Source organism: Hemiscyllium ocellatum, chromosome 33 (genome assembly GCF_020745735.1).
Source record: "Hemiscyllium ocellatum isolate sHemOce1 chromosome 33, sHemOce1.pat.X.cur, whole genome shotgun sequence".
Lineage (NCBI taxonomy): Eukaryota > Metazoa > Chordata > Chondrichthyes > Orectolobiformes > Hemiscylliidae > Hemiscyllium > Hemiscyllium ocellatum.
In genome coordinates this window covers 26032171-26048043 of record NC_083433.1, presented here as the reverse complement: position 1 = coordinate 26048043, position 15873 = coordinate 26032171, and the positions used below count along the sequence as shown (strand labels likewise).

The window sequence follows — 15873 nt, the reverse complement described above, 5'->3', positions numbered from 1 at the left end:
CCACAAAGGGTTGCAAACCTTTGGAATTCTCTACCCCAGGGGCTCATAGATATTCCATTATTGAAAATAGTTAAGGCTGTAAGAGACGATTTTGAGGGAATTGAGGGATTGGGGAGCAGGTGGCAAAGCCAAGTTGAAGCTGAAGACCAGCCACGATCTCACGGAAGGGCGGAGTAGGCTTGACAGGTTTCATCATCATCTTGTCTCATTTCAGATGGCTCTGCAAAAGATTCACTTTGGTCATCGAGAGTCGGGCTACATGACCAGCTCAACTCAGTTGCGACTGGAAAGTAAGGGTGGGCTGTCGTTTCCAGGCGTCAGTGGTACGGCTGCTTGGCACGCCAATCTGGTGAGCACCTCAGTGCCTGGTATTTTGTCTTGCCATCTGATACTCAGAAGCTTCCAAAGGCAGATCAGGTAAAAGGTGTTGAACTTGCTGAGATGACACTGGGACACTGTTCAAGTGTCACATGTACAGGGCAGTGAGAGTCGGACTATACTCTATTGATGCTCAGTTTGGTAAACAGACCTACTCTGTTTCATCCCCACACTGCTGAAGACTACAACTGCTGCACCAATCCTTGCACCAGTCTCCTCTTCTATACAGACATCTCAAGAGACAGTGTTGTGGAGGTAAATCCTGCTGTGGACAGGTTCTGAAATCTTGGGCTCAAGATGGGCCCTTCTAGGACCATTACTTCAGCTTTGCTAAGGCTGAAGTTATCACACACAATGGAGAATGTGTCCATGCCTCATTGCCTGCCCAGTTCTGAATCGTCGGCTTGTGCACAGTCATTGGGAACCAAGAAATCATGGTGTCCTTGGAGACCTTGGTTTCTGTCCAGAGTCTTCTCAGATGGAATATTGTATGGCCAGTAGCTACTCAATGTCAGGGTTATCCTGATGGAAGGCATCGGAGAGCAGGGAGGAGAAAAACCATGTGGAAGACAGCACACTGACCAGTTTAACTCCATTAGTGACTGGGAATGGGTTGTGCCCATGTGTGACAGTGTGGAACTCTCCAACCATTGTGAAGAATCTTTTGGGGTCAGCAAATTTCTCCCTAACCTCCAAACACCCTCATGGCTTTGACTGTCTCAAAGGGTTTGCTCGTTGATGTAGTGCAGAGGGTCTATCCTCTGGGGTGGATGGTTTTCCTGGAGCTGTCTGTCAGCCCCTCATCAGTGGTTCTTCAACCTTCTCTGAAACTGCAGTGCCTCTCTGGCAGCGGGTCCTGGTTGAGAAGTTGCATTAAGCAGCTCAGGAGGACTCTGGTGTAGATTTTGAGATGGAGAGGAGGAGGGTGACTATGACTGTTGCAAGATTAGCAAGTTCCTTCCCACTTAAACAGTTGGACAATGGAGGCATCTTATTATTCTTCCAGGATGGTCCCTTGCTTACACATAGATTCAAATACTTCAATGAAATTCTTGACAAGTCTTTGACTTCCAGCCTTGTATATTCAGCCAGAATAAATACTGCTCCTGGAGCTGTGACTTTGGTAGTATTTGATGTTCTGTACAGATATTTCACCGTAGCAAGAGTCTATCTGCTTGTCTATGCTTTCGATCAACCTGGGTCTAAAAGGCAGGTAAACTGGGGACTTAGACACTTTGAAACACAAATTTAATCAAACACAGAAGGCTCTTCATGGAAATAGTTGATGGCAACTTTTGGGGAGTTCGTTGATTGCTTTTTCACTGATGGATGAAGGCATTTAGTATTAGTTTAAAACACTTTAGCCATCTTTGTAGAATTTGGGTTTGTTTCTGGGAGCAATATTGGCCAGTCAGCACTGGCGATGAACCAGTACATGGGGCCTGTGAACTAATGCCAGAGCTAAATTCTCACCCTATAATAACATCCATAATATGGAAGTGTTCTGTGTAAAGAGAGCCTTAATAATGTTTTTGGGAAAGACAGAAATCCCCACAGAACTTGAGAGGAGCAGGGAGAGAACGAGAGCACAGGGTTAGGGATGGAAAGTAACATCTCCTACAGCTGTCACTGCACACTGCCCTCCTCTTGACTTCAGCACCCTTGGCAGTGCCCATCTCATGACTGCCATGCTGACACTGCACCCTGAAGGGTGCCTGCGGTCAACAGACCCTAATCTGAAAAACACTGGGTTAGAAGAGGAGGGCTGGGAAGAAGTATTACCACTGGCATGGTCCTGTTCACGTTCACCATTTGGCATCCCACTCCCTACCTCGCTTGTAATTTAAGCAGCTGTTTGTTCTACATCCTCACTGCACCAAACAATCTTCAGAGGCAGCCCCATTGTCGTTGTTCTGATGAACAGTCATCAAGCTGAAAGTTAAATGTCGCTCTCTGTAGATACTGCCTGATGTGTTCTGTCCTCCCAGTGTCGTTTGCGTTTTATTTCAGATTTCCAGCAGTATTTCGTCCTTGGTTTCGTAACTTCTGTCTGACTTTCTGGATGAGATCTGCTCTCACCACACTGGGGAGAAGGCCAGATTCAATTAATTACATTGACTTTGGATTGCTCCATCTCCTTTCCCCATAGCTAATCCAAACTCCTATGATACTATGATCACGGTCTGCTAAACGTCACCCTAGTCACACTGATAAACTTAACTCACTTCATTTCCCCCATCAGCACAAGGGCGTACTGCATGTGGAGTCAGAAATATACAGGTGTAGAAACTGTCCTGCAGGCACCTCTCTGCCGTTTCTCTTTCTGCTGTTTACACTATTATCCTTCTGGTTTAAATTAGGATACTGCAAGCTCTCCATTATATTGTTATTCTATAATCCTTGCAAATTTGTAATTTCCTTGTGAGTTTATTTGTCTACAGTTCTACCATGGGTGGCTTGAAGAACACACAGTCGTGGATGGAAACCCTTATTTCTAATCCAACAGGATCTGCCCATGTCCACTCCGCACTCCCCTCTAAGATGTCCTCTCCCTCCAGCCCTGGAATGTTATCTTCCATCAATCCGTCCTCCTTTCTTTCATTCCCCAGGTTCCCTGAACACCTTGTATCCAGGCGTGTTCAGCACACAGTCCTGTTCTTTTTTGAGGGGAGTCTATTATCATTACAAAGACCAGAAGTGGATGTCTGCTCTACCACTCAATGAGAGCGTTCTCAGCTTGCCTTTCCTGCCTTTATCCCATAACCCTGATCCCCTGAGGACTAAACGCCTGACTATCTCAGCTTTGAACATACTTAACAAGCCCTCTGTGGTAATGAACTCCATCAATTCACTTCCCTCTGAGACAAGGCATTCCTCCTCAGCTCCGTCCTTACTCTGCCATCCCTTATCCTGAGATTATGCCCTCTGGTCCCAGACTCTTTCCACAGGGGAAATAGCCTCTCATTACCCACCCTGCCCAGTCCCCTAAGAACCTGATAGGATATAATGTGTAGGATATATAGAATCTCCAGAGTGTGGAAACAGGCCTTTCGGCCCAACAAGTCCACACTGACCCTTAGAACCCACCCAGACACATTCCCCTACCCTATATTTATCCCTGACTAATGCACCTAACCTACACATCCCTGAACACGATAGGCAATTTAGCATGGCCAATTCACCTAACCTGCACATCTTTGGACTGTGGGAGGAAATCGGAGCACGTGGAGGAAACCCACGCAGACACAGGGAGAATGTGCAAACTCCACACAGTCAGTCGCCCGAGGCTGGAATCGAACCCGGGTCCCTGGCGCTGTGAGGCAGCAGTGCTAACCACTGAGCCACTGTGCCGCCCCGTGTATTTCAATAAGGTCACCTTTCATTCTTCTAAACTCCAATACATACGGACCCAAACTACTCAATCTCTTGCCATGAGAAAAAGGAATCGCTCCATACTGAAGATCAACCATGATATCAATCCCAAATATTTATATACACTATCACGCATGTTCAATCACTATATACCGGATTTAGACCACCTACTGCAATCCTGAGCTGACCAAATACTTTTCCATTTCACAGTCCTGTGATAGCTTTTGCTTCAAACTGTTGTCACCTCAGTTTTCCTCTCTACTATTACCCAGTCCCTACATCCCTTCAGCCAGAGGGTGGTGGGCCTGTGGAATTCATTGCCACGGAGTGCAGTGGAGGCCGGGACGCTAAATGTCTTCAAGGCCGAGATTGATAGATTCTTGTTGTCTCGAGGAATTAAGGGCTACAGGGAGAATGTGGGTAAGTGGAGTTGAAATGCCCATCAGCCATGATTGAATGGCGGAGTGGACTCGATGGGCCGAATGGCCTTACTTCCACTCCTATGTCTTATGGTCTTATAGGTTCATTTAAAACCTCTCCAGTAGCACAAGCAATTTGCCTTACAGTGACTGGAGGAAGGGGGGCACTAAGGAGCACCTGGTCACTTGTTGAGGAATGGTACATGGTACTGAGACACTACCAGAATGAGACGGAACCCTTCAAAGCAAATGTGCAACCCCCACCTCTCTCACGTTGCTCCTGTTCACGATCTGGATCAGGAAATCCAGGATGTCGTCTTCGTTGAAGAAGCCAGTGACAGGAGAACTGGAAGGAAAACCATTCGAATTAGTGTTATGCAGAGGGAATAAAGTGTGCACCCTCCTGCAGGGGACGAGAATCCTCAATGTCCACCTCCACCCCAATGGCACCAGGCCTTCCCCACCAACCACAGAGGAGATGGTAACAGAGACCCATCCAGGGACAGCACACCAACAATCACACAGCATGGAGTGACATGTGGACTGTAACGCAGTGTGATTATTCAAGGTCTGTACAAGAATAAAATGTCAATATTGTCATAACAATGTCAAGACCATGTCTTTAATTTTCCATCTTTTTTCAATTGTGGACTAAAAGGAACCGAGTATTGCTGAAGGATTGCTGCAGGTTTTGAAAACCTGGCACACACTGTTCAGATAGACATTGGTTTGAACAGACTGGGCTAGTACTGACTGGGATTTAGAAGAACAAGGTTTTGGGGGGGGGGGGGGGGGGGGGGGGGGGGGGAGTCTCAAATTCATGCAAAACCCTGGTGTGGCAGAATACCTAACTGTGGGACTGAACTAAGTGTCACAGTCTAAGAATAAGGGCCAAGTCATTCAGGACTGACAGGAGGAAGAATTTCTTCTGAGTGCGTTGTGAACCTGTGGAATTCTTTCCCACAGGAAGCTGTTGGGGGCAGTTTGTTAGATATATTCAAGAGGGAGCTGGACATGGCCCTCCCACCGAAGGGTATGGGGGGAGGGCGGGATTGGGATACTTAAATTGCATGATCAGCCACGATTGTATTGAATGGTGGTATGGGCTCCGATGGCTGTTTGGCCTACTCCTGCACCTAGTTTCTATGTTTCTCCAAATCTAGAGTAGCTGGAGCCAAGGGTATGTACAGATGGAAAGCTGGCAACAAAGCAGCTGATTGGTTTGTGGACTGGTGACCAATTAGAGAATGAAGAAAGACTTCTGCCTGCTAAACTCTCCGGGACTGGTCCTCAGGTAGCTGAACAGCTTGGGACTGTGAACAAGATAGGCAGAGGTCATCCAACCTCCACCAGCGCTGAATTTGAAGGGAACTTCTGAATAAAATTACAATGCTTAGAAGACATTTGGATGGATACATGAATAGGAAAGATTTGGAGGGATCTGGACAAGGAGCAGGCAATTGGGACTAGTTTAGTTTGGGATTATGTTCGGCATGGACTGGTTGGATCTGTTACCGTGCTATGACACTCTCTGTTCTTTGCAACAAAACCTACTTTCAGCATGGAGATAGACAGTTTATTCTTCTTTATAGCCGTTGCTAATTAATTAGCTTCTAATTAATAAGTCAGAGAAATGTGAATCAGACACCGTATGCCTCCCTTAAACAAGTGGAAGTGTCCAGAGGAGGAGGACTCAAAGTGTTGCGATCAGGAGAAGAATGATCTCAGCAGATTCCGTGAACTGGGAAAACCTGGAACTGCCTTCCCAGTTCTTCCCTCTGCCTTGTTTCTTGTCTGTCCATGACACTGTAAGGGGCAGTTTATAAGGAGATTACAGGTTTAATTAGCAGTGCTTTATGCCAACAATTCTTATTTGCTTACTTGCGGCCAGAGTCTACTTTGCTGATCTAGGTTTTCCATCACCCAGGCACTAAAAGGCAGGGTACGCTGAGAAACTGTCACATACTGTAAAAGAATCTTTAACAATCTGGGAATAGCGGGATTTGATTTTCGGTACACTATCAGAGGTGTGACTGTAGCAAGGTGGTGGGGGAACCCTGCCTTTAGTTTCACTGAAGCCGATTCCTGCACAGACCAACATTCCCCAGACACCACTCTCTGATGAGATTCGGCCACACCACAGGCTCACCTTTCGATGGTGCTTCCGTTTGCTGACCACACCTGCAGGAGGCGCTGCCGATCCAGAAGGTGCAGTCTGCTCTTTGTGGTGATCAATATGTCACTGTCTCTCCCTCCATGTCTGCTAAGAGTCTGTACGTCCCTCACAGAATCATTACTGCCAGGACAAAATGAACCCAATTACATAAAAGTTAGTTGACTTTCAAAACAAAATCTAATGTCAAATACGGACCCCCATAACCCCACCACAGTCCCTGTATAGAACCCTGTCAAATCTCCTGCACAGACCTCCCTCCCCCAGAACCTGTACAGACCTATCCCATGAAGGTCTGGATGCTGGGGGACACGGGACAGGGGAGGCCGGTGCTGGGGGACACGGGACAGGGGAGGCCGGTGCTGGGGGACACGGGACAGGGGAGGCCGGTGCTGGGGGACACGGGACAGGGGAGGCCGGTGCTGGGGGACACGGGACAGGGGAGGCCGGTGCTGGGGGACACGGGACAGGGGAGGCCGGTGCTGGGGGCAAAGGTCAAGCACAGAGTCCATATCCGATCGTGGCAACAAAGCTAGGTGCAAGCAAAAAAGCAGCAACATTTTGAGAGCTGCTGGCTACAATTCCCATTTCACACTGAAAACTGAAGCATTGAGATTTTCATGTCTAAAAGAAATAGATAATTTCAGTAAAGCCTATCCATTTCGTTAAGCAATTGACTGCCATAGTGTTAAGGGTTTAGATGGAGAGGAATTTGTTAAGTGCGTATAAGACAATTTTCTGATTCATTATGTGGATGTACCTACTAGCGAAGGTGCAAAACTTGACCTACTCTTGGGAAATAAGGCAGGGCAGGTGACTGAGGTGTCAGTGGGGGAACACTTTGGGGCTAGCGACCATAATTCTACTAGTTTTAAAATAGTGATGGAAAAGGATAGACCAGATCTAAAAGTTGAAGTTCTAAATTCAAGTGGGCGGCACGCTGCCTCACAGCGCCAGAGACCTGGGTTCAATTCCCGGCTCAGGCAACTGACTGTGTGGAGTTTGCACATTGTCCCCTAAACTGCGTGGGTTTCCTCCGGGTGCTCCGGTTTCCTCCCACAGTCCAAAGACGTGCAGGTCAGGTGAATTGGCCATGCTAAATTGCCCGTAGTGTTAGGTAAGGGGTAAATGTAGGGGAATGGGTGGGTTGCGCTTCGGCAGGTCGGTGTGGACTTGTTGGGCCGAAGGGCCTGTTCCCACACTGTAAGTAATCTAATCTAAATTGGAGAAAGGCCAATTTTGACGGTATTAGGCAAGAACTTTTGAAAGCTGATTGGAGGCAGATGTTCGCAGGTAAAGGGACGGCTGGAAAATGGGAAGCCTTCAGAAATGAGATAATGAGAATCCAGAGAAATTATATTCCTGTCAGGGTGAAAGGGAAGGCTGGTAGGTATAGGGACTGCTGGATGACTAAAGAAATTGAGGGTTTGCTTCAGAAAAAGAAGGAAGCATATGTCAGGTAGAGACAAGATAGATCAAGTGAATCCTTAGAAGAGTATAAAGGAAGTAGGAGTATACTTAAGAGGGAAATCAGGAGGGCAAAAAGTGTACATGAGATAGCTTTGGCAAATAGAATTAAGAAGAATCTAAAGGGTTTTTACAAATACATTAAGATCAAAAGGGTAACTAGGGAGAGAATAGAGCCCCTCAAAGATCAGCAAGGCGGCCTTTGTGTGGAGCCACAGAAAATGGGGGAGATATTAAATGAGTATTTTGCATCAGTATTTACTGTGGAAAAGGATATGGAAGATATAGACTGTAGGGAAATAGATGATGACATCTTGCAAAATGTCAATATTACAGAGGAGGAAGTGCTGGATGTCTTGAAACACATAAAAGTGGATAAATCCCCAGGACCTGATCAGGTGTACCCTAGAAGTTGTGGGAAGCTAGAGAAGTGATTGCTGGGCCTCTTGCTGAGATATTTGTATCATCGATAGTCACAGGTGAGGTGCCGGAAGACTGGAGGTTGGCAAACGTGGTGCCACTGTTTAAGAAGGGCGGGAAAGACAAGCCAGGGAACTATAGACCAGTGAGCCTGACCTCGGTAGTAGGCAAGGTGTTGGAGGGAATCCTGAGGGACAGGATGCACATGTATTTGGAAAGGCAAGGACTGATTAGGGGTAGTCAACATGGCTTCGTGCGTGGGAAATCATGTCTCACAAACTTGATGGAGTCTTTTTGAAGAAGTAACAAAGAGGATTGATGAGGGCAGAGCAGTAGATGTGATCTATATGGTCTTCAGTAAGGCGTTCAACGAGGTTCCCCATGGGAGACTGATTAGCAAGGTTAGATCTCAGGGAATACAGGGAGAACTAGCCATTTGGATACAGAACTGGCTCAAAGGTAGAAGACAGAGGGTGGTGGTGGAGGGTTGTTTTTCAGACTGGAGGCCTGTGACCAGTGGAGTGCCACAAGGATCGGTGCTGGGTCCTCGATGTTTTGTCATTTAAATAAATGATTTGGATGCGAGCAGAAGAGGTACAGTTAGTATGTTTGCAGATGTCACCAAAATTAGAGGTGTAGTGGACAGCAAAGAGGGTTACCTCAGGTTACAACAGGATCTTGATCAGATGGGCCAATGGGTAGAGAAGTGAAAGATGGAGTTTAATTCAGATAAATGCAAGGTGCTGCATTTTGGGAAAGCAAATCTTAGCAGGACGTATACACTTAACGGTAAGGTCCTAGGGAGTGTTGCTGAACAAAGAGATCTTGGAGTGCAGGTTCATAGCTCCTTAAAAGTGGAGTCGCAGGTAGATAGGATAGTGAAGAAGGCGCTTGGTATGCTTTCCTTTTTTGGTCAGAGTATTGAGTACAGGGGTTGGGAGTTCATGTTGCAGCTGTACAGAACATTGGTTAGGCCACTGTTGGAATATTGCGTGCAATTCTGGTCTCCTTCCTATTGGAAAGATGTAAAACTTGAAAGGGTTCAGAAAAGATTTACAAGGATGTTGCCAGGGTTGGAGGATTTGAGCTATAGGGAGAGTCTGAACAGGCTGGGGCTGTTTTCCCTGGAGCGTGGGAGGCTGAGAGGTATTAGGCAAGGACTTTTGAAAGGTGATTGGAGACAGATGTTATAGAGGTTTACAAAATTATGAGGGGCATGGATAGAGTAAATAGGCAAAGTCTTTTCCCTGGGGTCGGGGAGTCCAGAACTAGAGGGCATAGATTTAGGGGGAGAGGGGAAAGATATAAAAGAGACCTAAGGGGCAACTTTTTCACGCAGAAGGTGGTACGGGTATGGAATGAGCTGCCAGAGGACGTGGTGGAGGCTGGTACAATTGCAACATTTAAGAGGCATTTGGATGGGTATGTGAATAGGAAGGGTTTGGAGGGATATGGGCCGGGTGCTGGCAGGTGGGACTAGATTGGATTGGGATATCTGGTCGGCATGGACGGGTTGGACCGAAGGGTCTGTTTCCATGCTGTATATTTCTTTGACTCTATGACTGTTGTCCCTCTCAAAACAGTGCAGGGAGTGAGCAGCAGGGGGCAGTGCTCTCCAGTTGATCCTGGCTGCAATTGGAAGCATCGCCGTGACCCCTCTCACTGCACATGATCAGAAACACAGCCTTGGAGTATCAATGTATTTGAGAGACAAAGTGAACCTCAATCAGTCTGTGCCCCATTCCATCTCAGAGTACACCCCAGACTCCCACAGTGCATATCCTGGGCTCCCCTCAGAGCAGCCTGCACCCAGAGTGCAGGGGTTCTGTGGGTAATAACATTAAGCCAGAATCTCAGGGTGGGCTCAATCAGTGAGTGAGCTGGGTTAGGTTGCAGTATTGAAGATATCTCATCTTAGGTGGGGACTGATACAGAACAATGCCAGGAAAACTCTCCCTGTCCCTGGAGTGAATGGGCAGACGTGGAATTCTCAAGCATCAAAGCTGCAAGTGGAATTGATTTCTTATGAAACCACAAAACAGTCTCACTCAGTCTCTGTATGTGTGCACTGGGTTCTTTGTTAGGTGATATTCTTTAACTCTGTCCAGATATTCCCTGCAGACACAGAGCTAACATTTCTGTGTGAATAGCAGTGCAGCAGGGGAAGGAGTGTGTGCCAGAGAAGCTGAAAGGGGATCGGTGATGGGCTCAGGCTGATATTGAACCTGTGTACGGACACACAATCCACCTGCTGCCTTGTCTCTCACAGTTCTGTGTTACATGTGATTTGAAAGAGTCAGGGCGATGGAAAGATACAGCTCATGCTTTTCAGTTGACTTCTCTTCCTAGTGTTCCTCCTCTTCACAGGTTTTTGTTGCATCACATCAGCACTGAGTGTTGATGGAAAGGTCACAAAGATTAGCCATGGCTTGGCTTTTAAAACATGAGACAGATGAGTAGGCTCACTCTGCTTTGTCCGAGTTATGTGGCCTTCCTGTTTGACGGTGGTTTGAACTCAGGGCTTTCGATCACCGTGCCGATCATGGCCCATTGTTTATGTCATAGATGCCTTGGCCTATGGGCAGCCCTTGTGGCTTGCATGCTAATTGCTGCCCGACACCCAGAAAGTCAAAATGGCGGAAACGCCGCGCCACAATTATCCACCTCCATCTGACGGCACTCAACCCAGCTGAAGGCATTTGTCAAGGGGACGGCAACACAGTCCACGTGTGGGAGGCTCTGTAAACGGGAGTTCAGGAGGCGAAGGGGCGGACAGGGAACATGAGGTGGAGGGTACAGACAGTGCACCGGTGCAGATCATTTGTGAGAGGGCGAGCGTGTCCTGTGCATTGTTCTCATGCAGTCTGTAAACTTTACATGAACAATCTGTTTGCATTGTATCAACTACAAAGACAAACTCCCCCTCAAGTTCACCCCATCCCAGCTCAGAAGCACTTACCCCATGAATAAGTGGTTCACTGTATTAGCTTGTTAACCTAAAGTGACCCTGCGTCCTTGGCTCTCAAGGTCATCTTTAAAAGGCTGTTGTTGATAGCACAATGCAGTCATGTGAGAAAGCACTGCTATAGCAGCTTGTTCAAATACGTGACTGATTGCAGAAACAGGTCAGTTTATTGCTATTTTGGACTGCAGGACGATGCGCCTCTTTTGGCATCATTCTTACTACGTGACTAAATGCAGTCTCCCTGGAAGGGAGTCAGTGTCACATGCAAACCTTCAGAGAGGCAGCACAAAGGAAGACAGTAACCTCATGCCCTGCACAATTTCACCAACAAACAGAGCTCTCTGCCTTAAGTTCACCAATCAACAAGTCACTTTTAGAAAGGATATTATTCCACGCTAACAATTAATATACACAGAGCCGCAACTAACATATCAAATTAAATTCTTTTGTGCCAACTTATGAATGGTGGCGGACAATTAAACAATTCAAGGGAGGAAGCAGCTCCAATAACAGCCCTCACCCTTAAAATGGGTCCCCAGTGGTACAAATACCAGTCTTCTGCCAATTCAATCCACTCCATGTGATAGTAAGAAACAGTGAAAGGTGAAGGTAGTGGATGCTGCAAACGCTATGAGCCCTGACAACATTCCTGCAGCAGCACGGAACAAACTGGGTCTCTAACTGCGCTACTCCAATGAAGCCATAACATCGACCTGCCCAGGTGGGACATTGTCCAGGAGGGCTCTGTCCAAGTAAGGCAAACGCAGCTCGTGCCCCATTCAGCAAGGTGTCATCAACAGTGCTGCAAAAGTACTTCAGCAGCTGTGATGCACTTTGGGTTGAAATGCGTGAGACAGGTGTCTCAGCTCATATGCTTTGTGGGCTGAAGACTAGTCACAGATGTAAGGAGTTTCCTGAACCTGAGCCTCAGACCACTTTCGCAGCCTGTCATTTAATTAAAGAGCCCTCTTGCAGGCCTACACAAAAACTACTGTCGCCACTGATTACTCAGTTTGGTTTTGACCAGATGTTTGAAACACCCAGAAAGTAGGTTACAGCTTGATGATAGCAGCTGGCTGTCTGAACCTCCTAATGCACCAAGACCATGCTCTCAGACATCAACCCTGTAACTGCCCTGCCTAAACACTCCCTACTGCTCCACATGCTGTTTGTGCGATAGTCACCTGTACAGTCCGGACAGGTTCTCGTTTCTCTTCCATTCCCATATGGAGTCCTGGCTTTGTAGAGATGGAGGCAAGCTGCCTTTGCCATTTGCTTGGGTGTAAATGTCCTTCACGGCCACAGCCTGTATACTTCCTTTAAAAGGGGAGATTGTTGGGTTAGTGAAGAGCAGGAGGATTCTTTAAAAAGAATTGTTGCTCCCTATTCTAGGCACGAGGAGAATTTTTTTTGTGCTCCCATTGTGTCATCTTTCAGCTGTTGTTCACGGCTTTATTAAATGAAATCTGATGCAGGGCTGTGGTTTAGGGGATAATTTAATTACCAATTAGGACCAGAATTCAAAAACAAACATGCAAACTTTAGCTAAACAGCTGCATTTGCTGGGAATTGGAATGACTTTCTGTTTAAATCACTGCGTTTTTGTCCCCAAATATACACCTTATTCACAAAATTTGCAGGCTTCAAATTTGTCAATATGCAAAATTACATAAAATAACCAAGTAATACTTTGTTTTTGCAGTGTTCCAAAAGCTAATGCTTCCAAATAAATCTGTTGGACCATAACCTGGTGTTGTGTGATTTTTCAACTTTGTCCACCCCAGTCCAGCACTTGCAAATCAAAATAATATGGTTCAGCTTTCTCTCAATACATGAAGATGGCACTCTCGAGGTGCTGGAGACTGAATTTTTTTTTGTTTAAATGATATGATGATTATTTTTCCGGTTGAATAATTGGTCAGATTGAGGTTCTCACTGTACATTCATGCAGCTGCGTCGCCTCACAACTGTGCAGTCCCTATATCGTCTGGGCCTGTTTTTGAAATAAACCTTTCAGATCCCTCAAAACCCAAACTTGGGGGTCCCTTTCTCACCACAATCTGAGTTATCCGCTCCTCTCTCGGGTTTCTCAGCCTCAGTACTGTACTGAACGGTGACCAGGGTCCTGATCAAAACTGCAAACTTGTGTTCAAAACATGTAACTCTTTCCTGCACACTCTCATGTTCTCCAAGAGATGGCGATATCAGCTGTAAAATATTAATCACCTTATCCATTTCCCAAAGGTCAGGCTGTTTACTGTGAATGTTGCCGGCTGGCTGGAATTCTTCTCGTGCACAAGCAATGAGCATTTAAAAGTTATTTGTGGTGAATAATCTTTACTTTCTTATTGAAGAGTGACATTGAAGACACAGAGAAGGAGTTTACTTCAGAGTACAACAGGACCTTGATCGGATGAGCCAATGGACCGTGAAGTGACGGATGGAGTTTAGATTAGATCAGATTCCCTACAGGTGTGGAATCAGGCCCTTCGGCCCAACAAGTCCATACTGACCCTCCAAAGAGTAACCCATCCAGACCCATTCCCCTCTGACTAATGCACCTAACATTATGGGCAATTTAGCACGGGCAATTCACCTAACCTGTACATCTTTGGATTGTGGGAGGAAACCCACGCAGACACAGGGAGAATGTGCAAACTCCACACAGACAGTTGCCCGAGGTTGGAATTGAACCTGGGACCTTGGTGCTGTGAGGCAGCAGTGCTAACCACTGAGCCACCGTGCTGCCTGTGAATTTCAAAGGAAAGCCTAATTTTGATTAGGCGGTGTTTAATTTTGATAAACATGAGGGGCTGCACTTTTGGAACGGCAAATCAGGGCAGGAAGTACACACTTACTGGGAAGGTCCTGGGGAGTGTTGCTGAACAGAGACCTTGGATTGCACATTCACAGCTCCTTGATAGTCAAGTCGCAGGTAGATGGGATAGTGAAGAAAGCGTTTGGTACATTTGCCTTTATTGGTCAGTACATCGAGTACAGTATTTACGACTTCCTCAGCACTTTAGTAAATCGGTGCATTAAATGTAGGAGTTGGGAGGTTATGTCGCGGCTGTGCAGGACATTGGTGAGGTCACTTTTGGAATACTGCATTCAATATTGGTTTCCCTGCTGTAGGAAGGGTGTTGTGAAGCTCAAAAGAGATCTGAAAAGATATACGAGGATGTTGCCAGGGTTGAGACTTGAGCTAAAGGGAGAGACCGAATAGGCTGGGACTATTTTCCCTGGAGGCTGAGGGGTGATCTTAGAACTTTATAAAATCATGAGGGACATGGATAGGGTGAATACAAAACCCGGTGTGAGGGAGTCCAACACTACAGGGTTTAAGGTGAGTGGGGAACGCTTTAAAAGGGACCCAAAGGGAAACCCTGTTCACACAGAGGGTGGTGCGTGTATGGAACCAGCTGCCAGAGGAAGTGGAGGACGCTGGGACAATAACAATATTTCAAAGGCATCTGTGTGAATAGGAAGGGTTGAGAGAGATATGGGCCAAGTGCTGGTCAATGGGACTAGATTTATTTGGAATATCTGGCCAGCATGGACGAGTTGGACCGAAGGGTCTGTTTAGATGCTGTACAGCTCTATGACTTTGTGACTAGGTGAATACAAGTCGTATTTTGAGCATGACATGACGTTGAACATATCTTCTGCCACCTTTGCCTCCACGCTCATTTCTTTGGTCAAGAGCTTTCTCACCATCTTCACCCACCTCCAACACTCTCCCTCCACCTGGACCCCTCCCTCTGACCTTTTAGCCACATTCGATCGTTCATAGAGAAGTCTCAACATGACATTGGTTGTCCCATTTTCTCTGCCCCTCCTCCTCCCATTCCAAATTATCTCCCTTTGAACTGACCGCACTCCATGCTCTCAGATCCAATCCTGACTTTGTCCTCAAGCCAGGTGCTAAGTATGATGCTGCTGTCGTGTGGCATACTGACCTGTACATTACAGAGGCTGAGCGCCAGCTCTTGGACCCCTCCTCCTATCTCTCCTGGACCATGATCCCACCACGGAACACCAGGATATTGTGTCCACAACGGTCACTAATCTCATCTTCCCCACCACTGCCTCCCAGCTCACAGTTCCCCCAACCTCAAACAACTCGCTTCTGCCTCCTTCCCAAAACCCACAAACAGACCCCATTATTTCTGCTTGCTCCTGCTCCACAGAACTCAACTCTTCCTACCCCGATTCAATATTTACTCCCCTTGTCCATTTCCTTCCCACTTACATCCAGTTTCTCTGACACTTAATGTACCCTTCAGATTTTCAGTTTGTGGGCTCCAGCGGACTCCTCATACCATTAGGCAAAAATGAGGACTGCAGATGCCGGAGATTAGAGTGGTGCTGAAAAGCACAGCAGGTCAGGCAGCATCCGAGGAGCGGGAAAATCCACGTTTCGGGCAGGAGCCCCTCATCAGGAATGAGGCTGGAATCCTTGGGGGTGGAGAGATAAATGGGAGGGGGTGGGGCTGGGGTGGAGGTAGTTGAGAGTACAATAGGTGAATGGAGAAAGGGGTAATAGTGATAGGTCAGAGAGGAGGGTGGAGAGGATAGGTGGGAAAAAAAGATCGACAGGTAGGACAGGTCATGAGGGTGGTGCTGAGCTGGAAGCTTGGAACTAGGGTAAGGTGGGGGGAGGGGAAATGAGGAAACTG

General features: G+C 46.9%; 1 protein-coding gene across 3 annotated transcripts in view; it reads right to left on the bottom strand.

Moving 5' to 3' along the window:
* fam234b (family with sequence similarity 234 member B) overlaps positions 1 to 15873 on the bottom strand; it is a 60745-nt gene that overhangs the window by 18488 nt on the left and 26384 nt on the right. For all 3 annotated transcript variants that reach the window (XM_060849600.1, XM_060849602.1, XM_060849601.1), the window contains exons 7-9: positions 12379 to 12511; positions 6319 to 6465; positions 4434 to 4515 (exon numbers count right to left, since the gene is read on the bottom strand). In XM_060849600.1, coding sequence (XP_060705583.1) covers positions 4434 to 4515; positions 6319 to 6465; positions 12379 to 12511 — 362 coding nt within the window. The remainder of the gene's footprint in view (positions 1 to 4433; positions 4516 to 6318; positions 6466 to 12378; positions 12512 to 15873) is intronic.